General features: G+C 39.9%; 3 protein-coding genes across 5 annotated transcripts in view; 2 read left to right on the top strand and 1 right to left on the bottom strand.

Moving 5' to 3' along the window:
• The window catches only part of LOC147218027 (neuroplastin-like), a 32083-nt gene extending 27473 nt beyond the window's left edge, over nucleotides 1–4610 (top strand). For all 3 annotated transcript variants that reach the window (XM_086175000.1, XM_086174999.1, XM_086175002.1), the window contains 3 exons: nucleotides 3184–3205; nucleotides 3305–3378; nucleotides 3470–4610. In XM_086175000.1, coding sequence (XP_086031126.1) covers nucleotides 3184–3205; nucleotides 3305–3365 — 83 coding nt within the window. In that variant the 3' untranslated portion in view covers nucleotides 3366–3378; nucleotides 3470–4610. The remainder of the gene's footprint in view (nucleotides 1–3183; nucleotides 3206–3304; nucleotides 3379–3469) is intronic.
• Nucleotides 4611–4641: 31 nt separating this feature from the next.
• On the bottom strand, nucleotides 4642–11131 carry rec114 (REC114 meiotic recombination protein). Its single transcript, XM_086175003.1, has 6 exons — nucleotides 11048–11131; nucleotides 9519–9608; nucleotides 7152–7235; nucleotides 6585–6758; nucleotides 5391–5459; nucleotides 4642–4988 (listed from the first exon to the last, which is right to left on the bottom strand). Exons 1-6 carry the CDS (start codon nucleotides 11129–11131, stop codon nucleotides 4827–4829), a joined length of 663 nt encoding a protein of 220 aa, XP_086031129.1. The 3' UTR covers nucleotides 4642–4826.
• A 2497-nt stretch (nucleotides 11132–13628) lies between these two features.
• Nucleotides 13629–26462, top strand: part of hcn4 (hyperpolarization activated cyclic nucleotide-gated potassium channel 4) — a 72460-nt gene continuing 59626 nt past the window's right edge. The window contains exon 1 of the mRNA XM_086174998.1: nucleotides 13629–14329. Within this exon, the coding sequence (XP_086031124.1) occupies nucleotides 13629–14329 (701 nt within the window). The remainder of the gene's footprint in view (nucleotides 14330–26462) is intronic.

The raw sequence follows: 26462 nt of genomic DNA on the forward strand, positions 1-26462 counted from the left end.
TGTGTTAAGATATATTTGAAAAATAAACTCTGTTTTTACGCCTCTAGGTGTGCTAAGCTGTAGAATTATAATGCTGTTTCTTCCGGGCCATCCCTTGTTCATTATACCCTCCTTCTACTGTGCTTGGGCTCCAGTCCACTTTGTAAAAAATGTTGCAGGATTGTTATCGCTTAAAAAAGATATTTCTTTTCACGCTAAGATGAACAGTATAGATGTAATTCTAAGGCACAATTAAAAAAAAAAAAAGAAAGGAGAATTATAATTTAAAATAAAAAAAAACCAACCCTGCCATCCCACTCTCCATCCTGCAGCTTTTTTAGGATGCATCTTCTCAGAGCTGTTATCCTCTGCCCATAACCTGCAGCCGTGCAGGTTTGGGTGACCCACTAGAAAATATATCACAGGTTCAGGCGGATCTGGTCAGAAAGTGACAAGGAAGCATTCCATGTAAGTTATAAATAACTTACAGAGACGTTGCATGCAGTAGGCCAGCCTGGACATTTCCTCTCCACCTCTCACCTTCCTTTTTGCTTTCTGTCTCGGTCGCTCGTGCTCAAGCTCATACAAATACATGAACAGATCCAGCTACGCGCTGTCATTAATCTCCATCGCTGAACAATGTCTATCATTAACCTGCATCTACCGCACATCTCTCTGCCTGACACACTACAATACGCCATACGTATTGGCATGAATTACACTGGAAAGATGAGACTGTCTGGCGCTAACGGTCGACTCAGACCGGTCCAAAAGTTAACACCGAGATGCCCGAGAGATATGTGGCCTGTTGTACCATTAAACAACACCGTTATTTTTTTTATTCATCCTCCAATGTACTTTGGCTTGTGAGGCACCTTGCAAATATTCATTTACTCACCCATTATCCACACACTTTTGTTCACCGCTCACTTTGCCGAAGCCTTTGTGTGCCTGCCTTTTCAGTATGCGTCAGGTTTGGGTGGATGATTAATGCACTTTTAAATTGGCTGGATGGTGCGGATGGGTACTGATAACAGGTTTAATGGATGCATGTTAAAAAAAAGAAAGGAAATAAGAAATGCTTGACATTCTCACTGTGTCTACTGTGAATTTTACAGAACAAAGACCACAAACATGATTGAATGTACTAAATTGCACTGATAATGTAGTTACTCTATACATAATTTTGGATATAGCCAAAATACCACCTACTACACAAATCTTTACCCAAACTATTCTGTACTAAATGTGTCTACGCAATGAAGATATTAAAATACTCCTGCAGTTGTTCACTGTCATCTGTGATTATGTTAAGAAATGATAATTCCTTGAGTCAAACTGCATTTATAAGTCTTCCAACCTTTTTCTGACCTGTTTCCTAAACCAACTAACTAACTCAAAACGCACGCTGAAAAGCACTCGCTTAGAGTACAAGCAAATACACAGGCGTAGCTCGAGTAAGCCTCGTGCCTGGCCCTCCAGTTGGTTTCATCTACCGGAAAAATGAAGCGATTAAGGTGGATTATATTTGCCATGTTTATGCCATTCAAATAGGCATTGAGGACTTCTAGCTCACAAAGCGTAGCCTCTCTAAAATCTCCTTTTAGCATCCCGGATTCCCGGAGGTTTTGGCCCCTGTCTGTGTGCATTATGATTTCTGGTCTCTTGATGGCTTAGCTGTATTTGAACACTTTTATACTCCACAGCGAAGGGCTCTGAGGCAGAGGCTGACATTTTGACTCTGTGTTTCAAAACCGGTTGCTCAAAATTGCAGATTTTTGTTGTGTGATAATATTTAATGTTTATTTTCCCAATAGCGTTTAATTTTCTGGTTTTAAAACCGAAACACGACCATCTATTTGTAGAACCTATGTGATTGAGGTAAACTCAAGCTTATCATGATTAACAGGCTCAACGTGCAAGTCTCACACAGTAAAAATCTGTTGTTTGTTATGTGCTTGTGGAGCCATTATAGTAAACACAGCTTTTGTGGTGTATGTATCAGAGGTGCGAAGACGGCGGGATATGCTGATTGAATTCCTCTCGCAAAGAACCTCAGAGCCACTTTTTATGTCAAACAATATAACTGGTCTGTTAATATGCTTCCACTTTTTATGTCAAACGATATAACTGCCGTATTAATATGCTTCATATTAACACCATGGAATGCTGCTAATGCTGCTTTTCTCAGACGTGTGCATGCAAATATCTCACTGTGACTGGCTTCTTACCTGTTAACACATGTCCATCTGTTTGCAAACACCGATCAGCTTCACAAGGCTGTAGGTTTTTTTTTTCCGCAGAAACTGATATTGCCACTCTGTCCAAGAGCTCTAATCACTATTACTCAATGTCATGTTGCAATGTGCAGGATGTAATATATTTCACAGCTATACTGTGAGAAAATATGTGAGGCTCTTCCTGCAATATGTGCATTTTCTATCTTGCATCGTGTTGTGTAATCTGAACGTGTTTCAGCACAGGATGTAGAGATATTAGCCGCCACACACTGTAGGGAACCCATTAAACCCCTAGCTGCTTAGGAAAGCTGAGAAAAGAAATCCATTTTTTGAACCAGATCTGTCACTATATTACATTCGTTTACTTGGCCCTATTAAAAATCTCTGTGATATTGAGTGGAATTAAAATATGGTTTAAAGTGAGCCATCTGTAACCCACCTACACATATGCTCCGGCTGAAATGAACAGTTACCCCATGAGGCTTGGATGGCATACGAGGTTATAATTTAAATGCTTGATAATAAAGCTGTGCATGTTTAAGAGGCCGCGCACTGTTTGCTTTCTCAGCTCTGGCCACTTTGCCAGGCCTAGTTTGTTGCATTGCATTTTTTGCAAGCAGCCTTTTGCGACCAGAGAGCAGAGACAAAAAAACAAAAAAAACAAACTAAATAATCCCCAAAACCAACACTACTCTCCCAAGTTCCTGTGTTTTGCCTCCAAGTCTGTTTATTTGACACTGTGCTTCTGCAAACAGTAGCTTTTTTTTCTTTTTACGCGTTTTCAGAGGTTAGCACCAGTGCACGGCTGTGTCACATTGCCATTCAGAGCAAAAACATTCATGCTTGAAGGATTTAATAGGAAAGCAAGAGAGGAATACATGCAACACTTGTATTTTCATTTAACAGACGTGCCATAATTGACTCTTGTTTTGTTCTTCCCCCTCTCTCTCCTTCTATGTCAAAGATGATGAACCAGTTGGACCAATGTGAGTAAATGACTGTTATTGCTTTACATATATAAAGCTTTTGTGGCTTGAATTCACATAACCTTTAGAGTATGAAAACATAACTCTTTTCCTTCCTAGGAAAACCAATTCAACCAACAATCACAAAGACAAAAACATTCGCCATAGGAATACAAAATAAGCAATTTACTCAAGTAAGAGTCTGTGGGAAGGGGAAGGGGCTAAATATAGAACTCACTGCGAGGCTTATCCGTGGTCACGCCTTCTCTTGATTTTCTTTTGCAGATGTGACGACAGAACTGCATTTCTTTTTTTCTTCTTCTTTTTGGGTTACATGAAGGTATCAGCGGAGCTCCAGGCCTTTTTCGAAAAAGCATATCTTGTCTCATTTTATGAGAAACAATATCAGCGCAACACTGGCAACAAAAGGAACATCATGGCTGTCTTAAGCATGCCTTTGTTCGGTCTTAAATGGAAATTTCAGGATGGCAAATAGTGACTAAAACACCGCAAGGGTGTACACATTTTTAATGTGATGTTGATGTCTACTTCATTCATTTTACCATGATCCTCAGATGAGGAGATCCCTTTTGTATTACATATCATGTACAATGCATGCAAAACAATTACGCAATAGGATACTCAGAATAGACATCTTCTGTTGTTATCCCCCTTTGTGGCTTTTTTTATTTTGGTTTTATGCATCCCAAAAGCTGTTTATGGAGTCATCATATATTTATATATATATATATATATATATATATATATATATATATGTATATGCACACATGTATAAAATGTGTGTGCATTTACATATATATATATATTCTTATAGTTAGTTGTACAGCATTTCATGGTCATTTAACTATGTTTGATTTTTAGCAGAACTTTTATTGTGAAGCAATAGCTTCAGTGACTGGCAGTATTAAAAATTTAATTGAGAGTGATTACAGACAATGACTTCTGTGTGTTTAAGTATCTAAACAACAATGATATGTGTATTACTTTTATTTAGGTGTCCTGTGTATGTTGGAGTATGAGTGTTCAAATGATAGAAAATTGTAAAAAATATTTTTTTTACATTTGCCAATTTAATTGATCTGTTTTTATCTAATTATTTCTCTCTTTAACTATATAGCATGGCTATAATCCTATGCAATATGTATTCTTAAATAGATATATGGAGGGCAGTTTGTTTTAATCAGTGAAGCTTTAATATTGTGGGATAACTTGGAAGTTGGCATAGCAAAATTAACTGCTGTAGCTGCATGACCCCTCTTTCAATACAATGTATCGATGTGTGTTGCGGTGGAAATGGACCTGCATTAAGGTGGAAACAGAGGGACCAGAGTATATAGCCACGATAAAAAAAAAACGGAGTAAAACTAATATTTTGTTTTCTGAATAAAAAAGTTAAAAAATGAAATTCATCTGCATCTGTTTTTATTTTTGCCAAATCTTCATCAAACCTTCGACTACATGTACAACATCCTCTTGAAACTACAAATTCTAATATGTGCAAACATTGACAGCGCAGTGAATAACTTGCACCGCCATGCACATCCTACACACAATGTATAAAATAACAAAAACATGACACTGGCTTGACCTCTCTGCCTTCAACCGTTGTTGTTGATATTCTTCACTCACGAAGTATTTTCTTCAGCACCCCGTCCACTCTCTCCACCAGGGCAGGAAAGCTCGGGTCCAACAGACAAAGACGCAAGAGGGGCTCCAGCTCACCTTCTTCCAGCGGCGGCTGACAGTAAAACCGAGGCAGGCCAACCCCAGTCCCCGTTATATTCTGTGCAGTCCAACAAATTATTCCATTACATTATGCAAGAAAGAATGAGATGAGTACGGTACCTTGATTACTACATCATCTCATGTTTTTTAAATGTATTTTTCCCTGATCTCAAATTGATTCTGAATTATTCAACTGCATATCCTTGTGATGTTTCAATTGTGAATTTTTGAGAAAAATGTGATCAGCTTAATTTCAAACAATAAATACTTTCTAAATTACAAATAATTTAATAATATAATATAATATGATATATGAGAAGCAATTAAATCATCATACTCTTCGATTAAAATCGAAATAAGAATTGTAATTGCAAACGGGATCTTGTAAAAGTAGGTGTGTAATGTTGCTTATCTACAGACGACCAACCGTATACCAGCGTTCATCTCTAAAAATTAATACCTGGATAAGACGCTTAATGGACAGTGATCCTTGGGCAACCTCAGGCTCAACTCCCACAGTTGCTTCGCGCTGATACAGCGACACACAGACGAAGAAAAGAGATTTGACAAACACAGCGTGTCACTACAGGCCAATCAATAGATTCATTACTAATTGAAAAATATCCAGCCCTCAAAACTCTTTCATCTTTATTGTGAACTCCGTCTGTGTGTGAGTCTGTGTGTGTGTGTGTGTGTGTGTGTGTGTGTGTGTGTGTGTGTGTGTGTCTGTGTGTGTGTGTCTGTGTGTGTGTGTGTGTGTGTTCACTAAAGGTCACATTCAGCCCTATGGCACTGTCCGTTCCCTTCCAGACCCTTGATGTTGGGTGTTGTGCAGCCCGGAAGACACTGATTTAACGCTGATTCAAGTTTTAAATTGGCCATATGCTTTGGGTGTTTCGTTGCTCACGGTAATTAAAACAAAAAAAATTGAGTCAATCCGAAATCATTTGGCAAGGATGCATATTACAGAGTGTGACTTCCAGCCATATGTTTCTTTTTCTTTTTCAAAATGAGCATACTTTACGTGTTAGTGTTACAAATCTCTGTGCTTTTATCAAGTTTGTGAATTAAATATGGAAATATTCTATTTGAATGCTGTCTTAAGGCGGGTGCCACTTTGATGCTTGTATTTATATTCAGTATATCTATATCTCTATATACCTATGGAATGGTTTGAGGTAGTCTGGGCTGTCTCTCTCTCTCTCTCGCTATATATATGAGTGGGGAGGTATAATTCATTATATTATCATAGCCTTGTGATTAGCTGATCATTTGTGCACAGCAAGTAGTCTGTAATGTCAGCACTTGGTACTACAGTATTGTAAATAGCACCATCTAGTGAGGGTATATCAGTCACTGTTGATAAAGCTGACCATAAGCTTTGCTAAAGAATAAGCAGCTCCGATATAGGCTATATGCTATTACATAGCATATTTATGCTCTAATACTTTAAGATACACATATAAGTGTCTTAATCTTACTGTAGAAAAACTAAACTAAAATTAAAAAGCTGTTCTTTGATAGATGCAATAAATAACCTTTCATGATTCGGGGAACTTTTTCAGTGCTGCACATTTTCAATTACAAACTGATCTGTTTGTCAGCACGGCTGACAAATGAATAATTATATTTACTGAATTGTAAAATGGGCAACCTGTGTCCCTGGTGCGAAGATCTCTGCTGGGGACTGATTAGGCAGTAGCGGCGCTTCGTCCTGAGTGGTGATGGGCACATATTCCCTGAGTTTCTCAACAGCACTTGAGCACTCCTTTATGGCTTCCTCCTTATTCCTTCCATCAAACTGTATTCTTATGAGGCGGCTCTCTCCCTGCCGAAATACACACATACAATCAATCTGCACCTGCCAATCTCCGCTGCACCAATGACAAATCACCCCATGATTGTATGATTCCTTTTCGGATCAGCGATTAATTAAAATTAAACCAGTTGAGGAAGCTCTGAACCATTACATGAGAATGACGGAGAATTTTAATTCAGTTGAGAGTGATTTGTTTTTTCCATTAAATAAGGTATGATATCAATGTTGGTAATAAAAAACAGTATTAATGTCATAAAATATGATGCATTATCAGGAGTGCCATGAAGAGGTGCCAATTGCATGGGCCACAAACTAAAAGGGGCCTTCAAAACATCAGTACACCGTATTAAATTATTTTAGCTGCAACCCCTGAACGGATGACATTGTACCCTTATGACTCACCTTCATAGTGTATCGAAGCATCAGGTTGTCTGCTTTCTGGTGTATTTTCAGAAAGTCGGAGGCACAGACCAAAGGAATCGTATCCTAAAAAACAGAAAGTGGAAGCATTTAGCCCTAGGGGATAGGATCTGCTTTATTCGAAGGCCAAATGATCAGTTACCGGTATAGAGTGGCTTGATTTCTGCTCACCAACATTACAACACAAGCTAACCTGCAAGGGGAATGTAACTACTTCAAGCTGACAGCAGGGGTCTCTGTTTCAACAATATCCTCAGAGCACAGTTCTGTGGATTGTAGCTAATATTTGCACATTACAAACAATCTGCCAAAAAAATATTTCGTAAAAAGATTTGACTAACTGTTTAGTACTGTTACAGAGATAGTGCACATAAACTCGATTCTGTGTGATTGTAGTACAAAACAACTGCAAAAGGAGAATAAGTGAAAAGTAGAGTAAATAAGTACCGTATGAATACACGATATGTCTTATGTGGGACTATAAGCTTGTTTAAGTGGCACCTTCACTTTCATTTATTGGCAAATGTACAATCTATTTTATTTCATTCAACTTGTGACACCTTAAAGAGAAAATGCAAATTGATACAATGGATGTTTTGGTCAACACATACAAGATATTTCATCTTTCAGATGATGTGAGTGACTCGGGAAAGCACTGACAATCCACAATAAGATCATTTCTCTTGAGTACAGCCATTTTCAGTGATGTTCAAAGACAAGTCTCAATATTTTTCCAACAGATCTTATCATGTAGTCTATGAGAACACGCTGCGAAAGATCTTGAGCATTTGAGCAGTCTATCATCCTTGCTGAAAGCTCTCTGTAGTTCAATCTGAATTTCTGTCTGACTTGGAATCCTGGTGCAGCAAGATATATGTTTCTCTTGCCAGGAGTCCATGAAGGCAGTGGTGAATAATTGCTTACATTTGTTATTTTTAGAGCGGAATGCAACATTTTTATGGGAAAACTTAAAAACAGACTACACAAAAACAGTCGCATTATCTTGCACAAGAGAAGAAAACTGATACCATACATATATATATATATATATATATATATATATGAACATTTATCAGACTTCAACAAATAGCAATTTCTAAACACAGACGGTACTATTATTTCTTGTTGCAATAAACTAATTAATTGATTTTCATCTGAACAAAAAATGCACCCAGTAACAACTCTCAGTAAGACAGTGTCCAGAAAAGCAACAATAATTAAAAAGACAACCCAACATAGTTTACAAGTAAACTTATAATCATTCAATTAAAGTTACCCACCAGAACGTTTCTTAATTTAGAACTGACATTTCTAAAAATGTTGACAACTGTAGGTGATCACAATGACAATAGGGAAGCAAATTTAAGTGCAAAGAGGTTTGAAAAAAAAGATCTTCATGTGATGTGAGGAAATTAAATAACTGAATCCATGACTGTAGATTTGTGCTTCATCTGACTGCCATCACATTATATCTGACGTGGATGTCAGGATTTTGTGAGAACGTACCTGACCTTTTTAAATCTCATTTTGAACCTATACTTCAAAACGTTTGGGGACATTTGACTTGACCTAACCAACATAATCCAGTCAAGTCTCATCACACTTCCCATCAGAAATGTCAAACTCAGCAGCAGAATATTTCATGTGTCCTGGCCTTTTAAGCAGATTTTGCAATAGAGTGACAGCCAGGAAAATGTGATGTGCTAAAGGTGCATTATTTTCCTATTTAGCATCCATTTGAACTAATTAGGGAAGGGAAATTAAACTATGTTTTCAAATACATGACAACTTGTTTCTTGTCCAGACACTTTGGTGGCAGAGGATGGTGGCTGACAATGTGCGGCGCAGACAGCTCATTTAAAGCAATTTCAATCAACTACTTAGAGTCAATTTCAACTTCAAATAGAGAGACCGATTTTGACACTGACAATCAAAAGAAGAGCTTAACTTGAAATATCACATCAGGGTTGATAGCTCAGCAAATGCATGAATTCCTGCAGTTTGCAAACAGTGAGATAAGTTTCTGCCCATGCACCTGCACTCTGATTTGCATTTAAATGCACATGGTCAAAATGTCCAAACAACAAAACTTTTGATATGTGACATCTTGATTTTTTACAGTATTCTTATTTGCACAGTTCATTCTCTTGAATGCCAGTTTGAAAGATTCAATCCAAGATTATTATGGAGGTTTTATGTATGGAAGACGTGTGATACAACAATATATACAGAAAATAACAAACCCTTAAATATGCTTTGGTTATTTCAACAACACATTCAGAATATGACCATTTAGTTCCATTTAGTACTAGCATTTGACTAGTATTCAGTCTCGTCGCATCGCCTCACCAAGCATTCCTGTCCTTGCAGTACAATCAGATATCTGCAATCCACAATGGTCAGAACAATATCGGGCTCTTTCCCATTTGCACTGAATACCTGGTGAATAAAAGAGAAAATTAGCAAGCGGTCAGTTTTAGTGAGGTGTTTGATTCTCTGGCCGGCTCGTTAAAAAAATCTTGTGTTAAACCCTGTGGTCAGTCCTAAATTTGTAAATGAGCCAGTTCATAAGCATTATATGATAAATCTGTTCCAGTAATTCTTGTTGAAATCTTCTTGTCATTGCTCTCGGATGAGGGGTGAAATGTCTTCAAGTGAAGAAATTCAAGTCCAGTTGCCACGACAAGAAGGTTTCGATAAGAGTTCACCATGACCTGGATGACAAAACTTCCACAGACATGTTCCTGTAATGATTCATGCACATGACATGCATCCTTTTTTGAAAACTAGTTAAATGTTTCTCACACTGATGGAACAGGTAAGGTAAATTACGGACACACCTGCGGTTGTGTTAGTTATTTTCAATAATAGGATTTCAACCAGCTAAAATCTGGTCTCGCGCCTTACGGCAGATCATGTAAAAAAGAACCCGAGTAGACTTGAAGGCGTTAGTCTGTGGAAACCAGTCGATATTTGGGATCAATGCGGATTTAAAAGCCTTTCATTTGTCTCTCTCTCTCTCCTTTTTTAAATAATCATCCAGCACGTTAGCCATCAAGAGAATGATGCAATTGATAGAAGACGGATGAGAATTATACCAGACAGACCCAGCTTGGAGAGGGGTAAATAATCAAAGTGGCAATTGTGGCCTAAGTTTCAGGGTCCAGCTATTTTGTCTGTTGGCTCACTTAACACTCCAATGCTATCTTGAGTTAATAAAAATTGCTTTTCCTCATTTAACAAGTCAAAACCATCCAGAGGGGCCATTAAGTAAGTGGTGTTCTCATGTCACACCATGGTAAAATTGACTAAACCCTCCCAATCATCTGCCCTGTTAAGCAACTAATTATCTCAGCGGTGATGTAGGAGCTCGGTGTCGGTTTTATTTTAATGAATTGTATTACCTGTTATTAAACTACATAATCAGTCCAAAACTACAAAAGACAGCTCCTTCTTCAACTTTATCACCAGAACAATTTTATTAACAACTAGCATCGTGAACTTTTATTTACACCGACTGACATAAAAATCCACTTAAGCATGCCAAATAATGTACATAATAAAAATACTATTGCGTTACTTAGGCTAGCATCGACTGAGCCCTGGTAAGAAGATTAGAGGGGGTGTTTTTTTGTTGTTGTTTTTTTTGTCTGTCAACGTTTACACCAGCTTTGTTAGGTAATACTATTTATTTGCTTTAAATGATAATGAATTTTAGGATTTCAAATGTCACGGCATAATGTTGGATAAATTAGCGTTAGCTACAATATGCTATTTAAGCGTGTCTATGAAGGGTCTCGGCTGTTCGCTTATCCAGCGGAAAGAGATGACGGCTAATGTTAGCTCAACGCCGATTTCAGCTACGAAGCTCTGGCTACCTCCCATGGTTGTTCCCCGGTCTCTCCTGAAGGTGGAATTAAACGCCCGTAGCGTTTTAGCCTCCACGCCAGACTACACGCCATTTCCAGTAAAGTTGTTGCGACTTTAAAACACTTTTCACCCCCTCGGGTAAGCAATATTGCCGCTTTCCTATTTGGATGTGTGTAAGCTAGTTTACGTGTTGTTGGGACCGAGAACAAGTGGGAATTTAATGCGTGAGAAAAATTTGTTTACTTGGTCGTCAGGAAGGAAATGCCATAAAAATACCAACATAAAAATGACATTTTTGTTCGTTTTGCTTGTCTTTTGTTTTGTGTACCAACGAAGGAATGGATTTTGGGAGTTGTCGTGCACACCTCGTCCCTGCCCAGAATGCCTGGTTCCAGTCCAGTGTGAAAGGCCAGGCATTAATGGACCCAGTTTGGCCCAATATGTGTTATTACTATCACACATGCTGCTGCCACTTGGCTCTTTGCACAGTTTATTTTGAATCTACCAGCTGTGCTTGTTCCCATTATCTGACACTCCACCAGAGAAACAGCCTTATTTCTCAGGATCTTTCCAGGCATCAATAGTAAAACAACATGAGAAATCATCATGAGCAGAACGTCTAACCGTGTAAAATGACAGATGTAACTGGGCCGAATTAAGCCCAATGATAATTTATTTGATCATTCATTCAGAATCAAGTGTAGGGAAATATTCGGACAATGCCTTTTTTGGAGTTGGACCCCCTGGTTAAGTATATCTATCCTGATGTTGTGGATGTTCAGTGTCCCACTGACAATTTGTCCTTGAACACCTCTCTGGACTCGATACTTTGTGACTCAGCCTCTTCATGTTAATCTGTTAGTTTTGCTTATCTTGGGAAAACAAGCACTGTTTTTGTTTTTTGTTTTTTTATGTGCTGTTGTTCATTTTAAAACAATTTGAAATTAATTGAAGTATCATGAAACCCCCCAAATGACAATTCAAGTTTATTTGTTAATTAATTTTTCTTCCTCAGCATCCAGAGGCACATTTGCCATTTGCATCTGCACTAACACTTACAATATGAATTTAAATCACACAGTTTGAAGTTGAAGTCAGTCAAAAAAAATCGTTGCAACACAAATGAATACAAAAACAATAGTTGTAGGTCAATAAGATTGAATTTGAAGCTTCATAATTTCACTACCAAAGTGAGTCAGAGAAACAATTAATACATTTTCATTGATTCCAAACAGTGTTCGGTTCTCACTTTCAGCTCCATTTTATAATAACATTTTCCATATTCATTCTCATCCGATATGATCTCAGAATCCACATACAATTTCTTTCCAATTGTTCATAAAGCCAATAACAGACAGGAAATGGATCCACAATATAGTTTAATACCGTCCCTATCTATCTCTTCCTACTACACATCACATTACAGGAAGAAGTACGCGATGCCTCTCACGGAATGAAAAGAAAACATTGTGAGCAGCAGATTTAGGGGTAAAAACAGGTTCATTCATAAATCTCATTTGCATAATCCTCTAAACCACGTGCATTTTGAAGTGCAAACTGTCTCTGTAAATGTGTGTGCGTCCTCGTTATTCCAGCTGATTGTCAATTCATCAATGGCTTAACCGATCACCCCCCTTTTCCCCGCCCCAAACTATTTATTTATTTCGTTATTTGTATGTGATACGAGCTCTGGCAGCGGTTTGTGCGCACAATTACGCAGCGTCTCGGCTCATCATGCGGGTGTTTCATCGCCCTCCCCCCCCCCCCTTCCATTCTCCCCGCAAGTGAACGCAGCCCGCGGGGGGCTGAACAATGATCCTCCGCCGCCAACCTGTAGCCCCAACCGGGGGGAGCATTTTAAGAATGGGAAGAGCATTTCTCCTTTAAACAAGGTGGGCCGAGCTTATTTGCGGTTCTCGCTCCTATGGCAACCCGATAGATCGGCGTGATCATGAATATTCACAAATCACCAAAACGCACCCCTCTAGTCTGTGGATCGGTGATGTCAGCCCCCCCACCATCACCCCCACCCCCACTCCACGCTCCGCGGTATTCGCCGTGATTATAGCGCGGTTGTCTGATCGCAGCTGGCCGGTGAGAGGCGCGTCCTCCTCCGTCGTGCGTGACCTTTCCCTCCCGTCTCCGCGCCGTCGTCCGCCGGCGCATCATCCCCCCCTCCATCCCCACTCTCACCCCCACTCCCACTCCCACCCCAGCACATGTCGAGCTAAGGTGACTTTCAAGCAGTTTTTTCCCCACTTTTTTTTTTTTTTGCGCACCACGTCGGAGAGGCACAAAGATGCACGTCGGGGACGCGGACCGCCCAGACTGCGTGCGAGGACGTACGCCAAAAAAAAACTGCCAGGTAGCCGAATCATGACCAAGTAGTGTCTCTTGCATCTGTTTCAGCGCAGCCTCAGCGGTCCATGACATGTGTAGCAGGGGCTTCCCGGGATTCAGATTAGCTCCGATCGCTCTCACCGGCAGATAAGGAGAGCGCAGGGATCGTGGCAATAACCGTGACCATACAGCTTCACAAGGCGGGATTCATTTAAACCCCCCTCCTCCCTGTCGTGTCTCAATGTCATAATGGACAGGTTGCACTCCTCCATGCGTAAAAGGCTGTACAGTTTGCCTCAGCACATTGGACAGAAAGCGTCCATCATGGGTGAAGGAGAAGACGCGGACAAGGACACCCGGAGGAAGAGTATCCGGATGAAGCCCCTGCCGTCGCCGACCTCTGGGGGAAGCTGCAAAGGCATCGGGGAGAGCAAAAGTGGGGAGTCCGCGATCATGGAGACGGACATCGGGAGACCCATGAAGACCAGCTCCAACGGGGATTGCCGGAGATTTCGCGGCAGCCTCTCGTCCATCACTAGTCGCCATGTGCACGACTCGGACTCGGCGGAGGAGAGACGCCTGATCACCGAGGGGGACGTCACCCCGAGCGAGGAGAGCCCCCCCGGAGCCATCGGCGACGGGCCTCCGGAGCAGGGCGCGCAGGGGGCCGGCGGTGGCGGCGGCGGCGGCGGCGGCGGCGGCGCGGTTCACAGCGAGTCCCCGGAGCAGCAGTCAGGGTTTATAAAGTTGGACGGCATCGATCAAATCCTGCCGGACGACGAGAGATTATATCAAGCCGGGTTCATGCACAGACAGTTTGGAGCGATGCTTCAACCGGGGGTCAACAAGTTCTCCCTCAGGATGTTTGGAAGTGAGAAGGCGGTCGAACGGGAACAAGAGCGGGTTAAATCCGCCGGATTTTGGATTATTCATCCCTACAGTGACTTCAGGTAAATTTTAGACACCGTGCACAAACAATAAGAGGCTCAGAAATGAAGCCTCATCTCACCGTCCATTCCTTGGCTCAGGTTCTTTTTCACAAGGTTATTATCGTTATTATTCTTTTTATTTTCTTTGGTCCTTATTTAAATGACAAATAATTTGCTATATTTTATTTTTCATCTGTCCGGGCACCTGCAATATTTACTTCACACACTGAAAGAATCACAGGCAAAAACAAAGTAACGTTCTCTGTTGCTGTCTGAAAATCATTTAAAGTCTGCTGATAAGAATAGTATTCCTTTATTCCAATTTCATATGTTTTGTAATTTTATTTTTTTCCAGTCATTGCAACAACAGGCACTAGATCCAGAAATCAGGATGCACAGGCAGTGAAGAAGGCCTGTAGATACATTGTGTCATATGATTGGGGGGTGTGGGGCACAACCTATTATAATTAGGCTGTTTTACTCTCCCTGGCAAACATTTTCCAAATAATGCTACAAGTGTAGCATCTTTGCAATCCCCACACCTTTTTCAGTGAATATTTATTCACAATTCATCCACTGACCGGTGTGGATGCCTACTTGTAACATTTTATTTATCTATATATATTTTTTATTAGTCATCCAGTCCAATTCCAAAACCCCAAAACAAATAACCACAGTCTGAAATAGGAGAGTCAATAAGCACTTTATTTTATTTCGAGTTTTCATTTTTGTCTTGCTGATTTGCTTCTTGCTCTAAGTGCCCTTGAGTTCGTTATTGGCCATATGCATCTGATTCATGGTGACCTGGTGGCTCATAACTGCTGAGTAAGATTGAATTCAGAGTCCCTCATGTTCTGTGTTTACTAAACGTAACAGGAATCTCAAAGAAGGCATCTTGTACGCACCTCTCCTTTGACTTGAGCATCACACAACATTACTTGCGAAATAAGGAAATATAGTACAAATTCAATGATATTGAAAAATACTGACAGCTTACAATGACTTTTTTTTGTTTGCTCGTTTCAGTTTTCAATGTCACAATAGCGCATCCTCCCCCGGCTACAACATTTGTTTTGAAAAATGATTGTTTCACATGCTTAAATATGCTCTACGCCTCAGTAACAGTGCCTGCTGTCTCGACCGCCTTGCGTAGGACCAGATCAGCTGGTGTGCTGACATATAGATATTGAATATATCATATGCACAACTGTGTTTTTCTACCTCAAGAGCAAGATGTCTGACACAAAGCGACATGTGAGTTATAGTGTGAGTTGCTCACAGGCTCAGGGTGTCAGTGAAAAAAAAAAAAAGACTAAACAAGAGTCTTCCTAGAATAGAAAACAGACACACTTCTCTTTCATTGCCTTGTTTATCCCGGGGTAGAGTGAGGAGGCTAATCCGGTTGCGGATGAAGTCCTAGGGTGGTCTTATTTTTATTTATTTATTTATAATTTTATCAATTAAAACTGACTGCCATGCTTGTCCCCTCCTTAGAATGTCACGGATAAAAAAATGTTGCCATGGAAAGTAGCAGGGAGGCTCTGAATTTTGAGGAAAATAAGATTATTTTTCCAGCAGAAGGTTTAATTATCTTCATTATATATGTAGGTGGAGTGTAACTGGGCAATTAACTTTTGCTTTTTTTAGTTCAACCCTGTGAACAATTATCTTGATTCAGTCATTCAGCATCAATTAGCTGCTGAATTACAGTATTTTGACATTGTTTGTTTCGGTCATAATGAAGAAGGAAGACAAAGTTACACGGATTACCATTTCGGTTATGCCCCTCTTAGCTGCCGGTGTTCCTTCAGAACACCTCTGCTCTCTTACTCACCGTGTTAAATGTCATGAGAGAGGGTGATTTGGGGCTCGGGGAGATTGTCCTCATACTGAAAGGTCAGAAACTTGGCGATGGCCATTAGTTTTGAAGTGTCGTTGAGCACGATACCGAAAGTGGGTCTCTGTTTTAAACTGTTCTCGGTGGAAGAGATAAATGTATGACTTTCTCAATGAGGTAGATGGAATAAATTGCACTGAGAGAGAAGTGCTCTGAAAATTAGGTTAGCCAACCACTTGTTCGGGGTCTGACAGAGGGGGGGATACTGTATATTATCGCAATTTAACAATCCGGTGATCTGAGAGCAGTTTGCTTGTGATACAGGCACTCAGCACTATGATTATGTAATCACTCAACTCTACAATTAAAACCGCAGATGTGGCACTCGATCAGGAGTGTAAAAATGTATCCTGTCCCTTAGTTTCCTCGGTAAACGAAATGATTCTCGATTGTTATCTGTGATTAGATGGGGGAAGACCGTGCGCGAGTGCTGTAAATGCACCAAATCATAAGTAAATGAAAACATAAAGGTCCCATTACCGGGCGACCTGCCTTGGGTTGTCAGTGTTTGTGTCACTGGTGGAACAACAGCTGCATATAAATGTTTCAAGTAGTCAAAATTACTTAACCGCTTGATGGGGAGAAATAGCATGTCATGTCAGTGAGTTGCCAAGGCATGTTGATACGAGTTACAACTTGTATTTTATCTTTAATACACTGACGGAGAAACATGATTTGACTTCTACTTTCCACAAAATTAGGATCAGAGACAGGACAAGATGACTGTAATTAAAGTACACATGGATATGAGAGGGACCTTTTAATGGGACTGCAGAGGAGAAGGGTCGCTGTGACTAAAAGTTTTATTCCCATGTCTGCATCAAAGCTTTGGCACTATAAGCTCAAATTAGAGTGTCACAAGGAATCACATAGTCATCACTGCACCAGAATTCAGCAAAATCTTTTCTTGTCAAGTATTGTATAACGCTAAGAAGCAGGGGAGGAGCAATATCTTGCAAGGGAAAAAGGCGGATTAAAAACGGCATCATAATCCAATCTACAGCCTCATTTCCAGATCCAAAGCTGAACAGCCTCCCCCCGATTCTGAACAAGCAACCTCCAGTGAGAAGATGCGGTCAGCGAGTCAGCCCCACATTGACACCAAGCACCCAAAATCTCGCACAACACAACCGATTTATGAGGATTTTTTTTTAAATGAGGAATCATTTTTGCTGTCCTTGAGGTCGTAGTGGCCAGAATATATCTGTGGAAGTTTGATAGGATTGTTGAAAATGGTATATGATTGGGGCTGCAATTACAGTCCCCTATGGTCTGTTACTCACTGGATCCTTCTGGTGAATATCTGCAATGCTCTGATAGATCGCTTTTCTTGGGGTAGGTGTGGATTGAAGGATTGGGGTCCATGAAAACACAGCATGGTACATATCATGTACCAATGTGTTTTTAGGGTTCTAGTCCAATTAGGACAATTTAGTTTGCCTTTATATCCCCAACTAAATCTCCAGACACTGGATTTTCTCGGTCACAGATCTTTCTAAAGGTCGTAAAATGATCATTGCCCGAATAAGGACGTGAATATTTCTGCACTTGACAGAGAAAATATTACCCTCTGAATAGACCCCCATCCTTGCATGATGAAAACCAGGTAATTTTTTTTTCTAAGCTGTTTGCACAGACCCTTTTGAGTGGATTCTATCAATGCAACAGCATTGTGCGGAGTTCTAGACAAATGATGCGGCGCAATATTAGAATGCAACCCTCTGATCGTCAAGTGCCTTTTAATTATTTTGTGATTCAGAGCCCAGAGGACACATCTGTTAGAAAGTCTTTCACATTTCCCCGGAGAGATAGGAGACATGTCACACATTAAAACTTTTTTTTTTTTTGCTCTTAAGACTCTATTAAGGTCCCCCCCCACCTCCCCCCCCTAATTTTTTTCCTTGAGAACCATGTTCACCAACACTATCAGAGGCAGGGATGGCTGTCCTGCAGTTTCTGTCAATCAGTGAAATCCCTTTGCAAAAGTCAGGCGAATCCTTCCATCCCTCTGCAAAGTCCAATTTTTCAAAAGCCTTTTATTTCCGCACAGCCTGCCCTGTTTCCCAGAAGACACCTACCTAGACAGTAGCAAAAGGAAAAAAAAGGAAAAATTCTCTGAAAAGACCATTTTGTTTCTAAAGAAAAGTAGAGCAGACACAGTCACCTATGTGAATATTAAGGATGAGGGAATTAACATATTTGTATAATGCCACCTAAATGGAAATGTGCTTTATGTTCACTTAGACTGATAATATTCCAACATATGGTTTTATAAAAAAAAAGTCCTGTTGTGATATTTTTCATTCTTTTGCTACATTGTATCATAGTTTTGTACATTTCTTCACTTCAGTCAAGTTTTTTCTCTTTTCTGTTCTCTCTTTTTTTTCCGTCCAACTGGCTTGGTTTAATTCATCAGCTCTCATCAAGCATTAGCAGCCCCTGTATTGTGTCGTCTAAGTGGAGTTGCGCACACACATATCAGGTGATTATATTTGTAAGCGTATTGGACTGGACAGAATAACACCATCTCTGTTTCGGTCAGGTTGATTACAGCTGATTCGAGAGTATGTTTCGCTATTGATTTGTTTCAGTCTCGTGGGGGCTCCGGCTTGCCATAGTCTGATTTATTGAAAAATGAGATGGGGGGGGGAACAAGCACAGCCGTAGCATTGGTGATTCCTCTTCATGTGGCCGTGGCAGGAGTCACAGTCTGGGTGAGAGTTACACAAAGGTCAAGGTGAGGTGCTGGTAAGCCTCACTATATGAATGCGAAATTTCTGCCTGTGGTTTGTAAGTATGTTTTTCGCAAGAGTCAGACATATGATCAAAAATGATTTGGTATAATAGATCATTGATCTTGACAAGTGTTAGTTTTTTCCCCGGAGCATGTTTGTTTATTTCATGGTGCTAATCTGCATGGGACAGTGGGTGGGGGGGTGGGGGGAAGGAAGTCTTAACACCACAGTACATGAGATAAATTGCACTGTTTCTTTCTGTCTCCATTAAATAATTCCTCCTTTAATTTAGCAACAGTAAAACATGGGGATTACAGATGGTTCTGGCTGGGTCTGAAAGTGGGGTAATCAAAATAGGCTGCTGTTCTCATCCATGAATGTTAGAAGCCAAGAGATTATTACAGCACAATTTATTTAATGGAGGGAGCCCAGGGAGGATGTGCGTGGCCATCAAGTAGAAGGTTGCCTGTCATAGCGGCAGAATGATTGAACGGTACCGTGTGACCTCACCAGCCATACTTCTGTGGGAGTGTGAAATCAGGACACGTGATCAAGCCTTTACAAAAAGGGGGATTTTTTTTTTCTCTCTCTCATTTTTTTTTTTTTGCATGTCAGGATTTTTCCCCCTCCCCTGATATGTCATTTAATTCCACTCTACATATTAGGTAGCTGGCTGAGTTTAACCTTGGCAAAGTGATGTAATCTGGAGGTGAGATTATATTGATTGATTGGACATCATATACATTTTGAAAATGGGAAAGCCTGCTGGAAGCATTTTCTGTTAAGTGCCGCATGTCACCCTGCTGGTATGCTTGATGTATTTTGGTCACCTAACAAATGTAATGTTGTGTGTCCTTCCTGCTCCACCATCCTCCGCACTGTAACATCAATTTATAATCTCACCAGGTGGATACACAACACCAGTCAGCCCAAGACTCAATTCTCAAGCCTTGCTTCTTTTAACACATTTCGGTGGTATAATTTTTTTCTGCCACTGAACAGTTGTGACTTTTGGCAAAAATACCAGAGTTAAATATGCCATTTGGATTTTTGTCTGCAATTCAGGGGTGTAATGGGAAAAAACCTAAATAAACAGAAAAAATATAATTTGACCAGAAATCCCCCTGTAGTCGCGTTTGAAGCGACGTTATAGTGCCCAACACCTCCATAGTCATCTCTGCATTTCTCCTGGCAGAGTATGCTCCTGGCTGTGCTGTAAAAAAAAAAAAAATCACCATCCTGTTTATGAACACAAGAGAGAAAAAAAAAAAAAATTAAAAAGCCCCCCGCATGAAAAGCAGACCGACTAACAGTGATTTCATCAGTCCTCTATTCTTGTGTAGGAGACACTGGAAAAAGGTCAATCTGTTCAGATTGATTCAATGCAATTGTTTTTAATTTCGGCCATATTCATATGAAAATGTGGAAAACAATATACTCAGATATTCCTCCGTTGGCCCATGATAGTTAACAGAATAGTTGCTGCATCATCTGATATTTAATGTATGATTAGTGTGAAATAAAGGGCAAGTCACTGAAAAAGAAGTGATGGTATCACTGTGGACTTAATATATGCCAGTCTGGGGCATAATGGTGGCCTTGGTTATGAATTATATTTATCATGTTTATTTTTAATATTATTATGACATTTGACAAGTAATCAGCACTGGCTGAAAAAGTAATCAACATCAAGACAGATTGTATATAGGTGTAATCTTCTAGAGTCACCCAAGAGGGCATTATTTGCTATGGTTTGTGGTACTAAAGGGTGTCAGCCTCCTGCATCACCAATTAATTGATAAACGCTATAGTGTTATCACTTATACAAACAGTTCAAATCTTATCATTATGTTTTTATTTATTGCGGGGGAAAAATATGTAAAGTGATAAAAATTGGGGAAAAATAAAATTACCTGCTTTCCAGCAACCCCAGGATGCACAGTGTGATAAATATCATGGGAATAATCAGTCTAGATGGACTGATTAACGAAGCCAGTTAGGGTTCACATACGTAACCTGTCCACTCTGTAACCTCTCTCTGCAGCCACTGTAAGGCATGCTATTCATAAAGAATATTAGGCCTGTGTAAATACATTTACACCTCCTCTCCTCAGCTTGTTCTTGGCCAGTTTGAAACCAGATGGCTCAGATTTGCTCATTTTCACAGGGAAGTGCGGCCCTGAGAGACATATTATTCGGCAGCTCAGTACGACTTTTGACCAGAAGCGCAAACTAATTCATGAATTGATATCCTTTTCGTACCCATCGAAGGTTAAAACAATTACTGGGCCGGGTGTGTATTGCTTGCCACAGGCCAATTTTGATCTGATTTCTCTTATAACCACAATGTACATCTGAGGCTCTTTATATGATGTCACATGCAGTTAGGTCCAATTTTTTTTTTTTACATTTGTTTTATTTTATAGAGCTGCATTCAAATGAAATCTTGGATTTATGATTGCTCCTGCATGGATGCATGCATTCCAGCCTACTCCTTCATCCTCACACAGATTCTGGTATATCCAGTACACACAGGTTGACCTTTCAAGCCTCGCCAGCGTCCCAGGTGGAATCTCAACACCCCTTGTCTCTCTGAAATTGAATTGCTTTTTTTCCCTATCAGCCTAGAAGGGACATGGTGAAGATGTGAAACTGGCACTGATATGTTGCTCCAGGGGGTGGCACGACGAGGAACACCGTTTTAAAAAGCACTTTGGATTTAACGCAGCTTGCTGATATAAAGTCGGAGGCAAGTTCTTTTAAGTTCAGAACCAATTAGCCGTGCGTACCAGAGACATTAATCAGCTCTGCTTGTAGGTCACTCAGGAGGACAACATTATTTAGGAGTGACACTGTAACAGACAGCGTGTCAAAGACTGCCATCACATTTTATACCTCTACATTCCCATTATCTTTCAGTGGGTGTTATTTTTTTATGATCAAATAAAATAATACGGCAAAAGAAACAAACAAAAAATGATCAGAGTATTCTAATGTAATGAGTTTCTTGGGAGAGGCAACCCTACGTTACACAAGGCTTTTTACCAAATTAACTGGAGCAACCCGAACATCAAATCTATATTGACATTAATAAAATTGATAATACACTCAAATGATCGTATCTGCGTATCTGTTTGTTTGCTTTGCCTTACACAGTTTAGTCAATTACCACAGTGGTGGTTTTTGTTTTCAGTTAAAAAGTGAAGATTGGTTTCAGCCGTATCAACTCAGTGACGACTCAGCTTTCAAAAACACAGAGATGTGGTAGAAAGATGAGAACAAAAGTAACAAGGTGAACCCAGAGTTTTGCTCCACTTTTTCTTTTTTCTTTTTTTACCAAACTGAAAGAATTCAGTGGACACTCAGCAATTCAATGTCTTATTTCAAGTTGCAGAATACACGACCATGAACTGATAACTGCGGCCTTATTTCCACCTAAATCATTTCAATTTTAATTAATATCGACAATGTAGCTATTATCATTGTTATGATACGTTTTTTTTTAACACCATCTTTTGATAGCTTCAATCATGAATGACTAAGGATGATTATATTTCACTTGAAGCAGGTCATGAAAAACTGGAAAAATAAACAAAAATTTACATCCTTTCAGCGACTCTGTATATGTCTTTATGGCAGATCATAAACTGTTTCCTCACATAAGCTGCTCATAGTTAATCTTTGATTGCTGTTATTCAACATTACAGTATAACCTCTTTGCAGAGTAGACAAAACAGGAGGGTGCCATTTCCTCAGAGGACCTCTTCACTGTTGAGTTTTGAAAGATTGTACAGAAGGCTAAAGCCCTTTGGAAACAGTGGGGTTTCCGCACAGAGAGAACCAGATTCCGTTGTGCTAAATAAAGGGCTCTTGTGTGCGGCTTGCGTGATTTGCAGGAGATACTTCCCCGGATCAATGTGTTTGACTTGGCTGCCACCACATGCTGGGTGTCTCGAAGGTTCAAACAAATTGCTGGATGGCGAAACATGCAGCGGTGCATGTTTCACTGCTTCACTTTTTTTTTTTTTTTTTCACATTTTTAATCTTCACCATCAATATTGTTTCCAAAATGTCGTCATTTGTCTTTCTTGCTAGCTTCGGTCAAACTCAGAAAATGTTTCCCGGCGTTTAGCTGTGGAGGAAACAGCAGATGCCGAGGTGTGTGTAAATCCAGTTCCTGACCTTGTTCAGAATGTACAACTGAGAAATTAGAGTTAACAAATAAACATGATAAATCCCGCTCTGTGTGGTTTAACAGTCAGATAAGCCTCCACTTTTGCTTACTCACGCATACCAGTGAAAAACAGATAAACCGCATCTCCTCTGATTTGATTTCATTTCATGCTCTGAATGTCTTCTTACCGAGGGTTTTCCATCAGATTTTTCAGCCGTATTAATTTTATTTTTATTTACTCTTCTTTTCGTATTTACTTCACCTTTATTGAGAGTAAAGGTGAATTTCACTTATTAATTTCTTCTTTTGCGCTCTTCATATAGAATATGAAAGTCTAGTCTAGCCAAACGATTGAGTTCTTGTATTCATCCTCTGTTTGCTGCAACGCCTTTTAGTCTTTATTTGTTGTATAAATAATATATGCTGTGTTGACCGTCATTTACTCTTGATTTTGCCTCTTCATCCCACTTAATTTTCCTCTCACCCTTTGACCTCATCTCACCATTTTGGAGTTGGATAAGAAAGGCTTTTTTTTTTGTGGTCGCTCCATTTGCAAATTGCACTACCTGGAATAGTGATGATAATGATCCAGCACCGGTGCAAACCAAAGCAAAGGCAAGAGGCCACGGTGTATTGTTCAACCCAGCTTTTTTTTATTATGCAGTCAATTGTATTAGTACCTCATCTGCGATAAGACAAATTCCCTCGCCCCTGTTTGTTCTGGCTTTCTCCTGGCCAGCATTGAAGCGTTATGGGAGGGAGATGTCTAGCGTAACCTCCGTCTCACACTGTAGCTCTCTGACAGTGGGCATCCTGACATAACCTAAAAGACCTTTACCGTTGATAACAAGGTATCATGATAAAACACAGACCCAGAAAGTGTCAGGATGACAGTCCATAAAGTTTGGAGTGCAGATAGTAGCACTTGCCTGTAGGATAAGTGCATACCAGCTGGAGAGCATTCTGTCCTCCCCGCGTCTTCTGCAGCCCTGCCACTCACTGTCACCTTTTTCTCATCACTGAGCACAGATTGATTCGCTAACACTCCAGAATACCGGTTAAGAGTTTTCTGTTCCTCGAAGCCTATGCCGCCATATGTATCGGGTTGTTCTCGCAGAGCCTTTGAAGGACTTAGCCTCGCCGCAAAGTCAAGGACAGTAACACTGGTTTCACTGTAAAACAGAAGATTAAAATGAAACACATTCCACCATGTATAGCAATGCTTGGGGCTGCTGTTCAGACCAGCCAAAAAAAAACTAATGTTGCCTGCAGCAATCCCATTCTTTCAACCAGGAACTAAACCTTGTGACCACGGCGTTACTACATAAATCAAATTGTAAATTACAGTTATCAACCACGGCTCTCGCATGAGAAGCCCGCTCCCCTTTGTCTCCTACGTGACGAATGCGCATGTCAACTTTCTCTTCATGTCCTTCATTCTTTTGATTTAAAGTGGGAAAAAAGAAGCAGAAGCTCCATCAACAAATTGCATCCTGAAGGGGAAATCCCATGAACCTATGCAGTTGTTTTATATGCTATTTGATCTGCTCAGTTTCGTCAAAGTGTGTGTGTTTGTGTGTGTGTTCCTCCGTTCAGTTCACACGGTACCAACACACACAAATCAGAAACTAAAGGAATTGGGACAGACAGTTTAACGTGTAACAGTTGAGATCGCATTTGCCTGCTTATGTTTAATAAATGTTTTGTGCGAGATTTCACTAATAGCTAATTTTTATTTGTAAATCTAAGATCTATAAAACAAATAAACTAAAATACAATGCAGAGACTTGAATGTTCCAGCATTTATACACCAAATGCAAATCGACACATTACATCAGAATAAATACAAAACAGACTACTAATTTCATGATATTGTACATATAAATACAGCATAATGCTGTGTGACCAGTATTTGCTAATTTGTCAAGTAAAGAAATTGGTCTCATTCATTAGCGCTTACATGGAGCACAACAGTGTCTGTTCAGCCTGTTTTATACTGCAGCACACGTGACATTGTCTTCAGCATTGTCTTTCTACTAGTTTTGCTGTCTGACACTCCCAGACAGAGCCTTCGAGGTCAATGAAAAATCACACCCTGCACCCTCACGTTGATGTCCTACAATAGAACTACTTGCAAGCTTATTTATGGAGTTATTTTTGTAGCCTTAGGCGAAATTCGAGCTTGCGGCTCTCCCCTTTGCCGACATTTAGTGAATCCCTTTTTTTCCCCCCCTACCCTAAGGTTGGGGAGATTTACCTCTACTTTTGATGAAATCTTCTTAGCTCAGGTTTGATAAAACACTGTGTCTCACCTATATATAGCCACCTGCAACTGCACAACTGCACAGCCCAAGTGTCAGTGATGTGCTTGCAGTGTGCCTGCTGGCTATGCTTAGCAAAGACAGCGGCGTTGTGACAGTTCATTGAGGTGGGTGACACAAAAATAGGATTAACCCTTTTAACCTGATTTTTTTTTTTTCCTCCCAGACACTTAAATCTTTTTGTGTTTGCCAACTGCCTTGTTTAAAGCCATTGCGCGGCTCTTTTTATGCTCAGTATTTTTGGTTTCCGTCGCGGATGTTGTTTTCCAGTTGCACGAGGCAGGCTTATCTAGATTTCCTTTGGAGAGGAAGTATATAATATATGTCCGCACATTTTTGTTCTGCTTCACTAAAGCGTTGCACATTTGTTTTCATTTATCTCCCTTAATTCGGTGTTTCAAAAAATGGCTCTGACTTAATGGGGTCAATGCTTTTGTTGGTTATTATTTAACCTTAATGGCATGTTTTGAATTGCCCACTTAAATTGCTTTATCAGCTATTTGCAGTGAGGAGCTATCAGATACTATAACAACTCATGTGTTTTGAAAAAAAAAGACCCAAACATTGTCATAAGTTTCTGGTTTCTGTCAGCTAACCATATGATCTGTGTGTTTGGTTTTTGTTTGTTTTTTTTTTTCCCCCCAATTTTGCTCCACTTAGTTTGTAGACTTTTTATAGCATCAACAGTTTAACTAATAAGATGGTAAATGACTCCCACTCTGGGTTTAAAAATTAATCTGGCAGATGTAATACATTTTAAATGAAATCATTGAATATTGCATTAGGTGTACATTTACCTAGACTGGCCTATTAAATGCCATTCTTGGAGAGGTTAATAAGATTTGAGCTTTAATATCGGAGTAGGAAAAGATTTCTCAGAGAAATTTCCTCATTGACTCTAAATCAAGGTTCAACAAAGCGGGCCTTAGAACTTAGACACGTAAGTTAGAAAACCAATGTCATGGCTCAAAGTAATTTTTTAAATTATAGTTTTGTTTTTTTAAACTATTACTTACGTCAGTTTGAC

This window comes from Fistularia commersonii, chromosome 27, assembly GCF_037954325.1.
Source record: "Fistularia commersonii isolate RoL2024-O1a breed Wild chromosome 27, RoL_Fcom_v1.0, whole genome shotgun sequence".
Classification (NCBI taxonomy): Eukaryota; Metazoa; Chordata; class Actinopteri; order Syngnathiformes; family Fistulariidae; genus Fistularia; species Fistularia commersonii.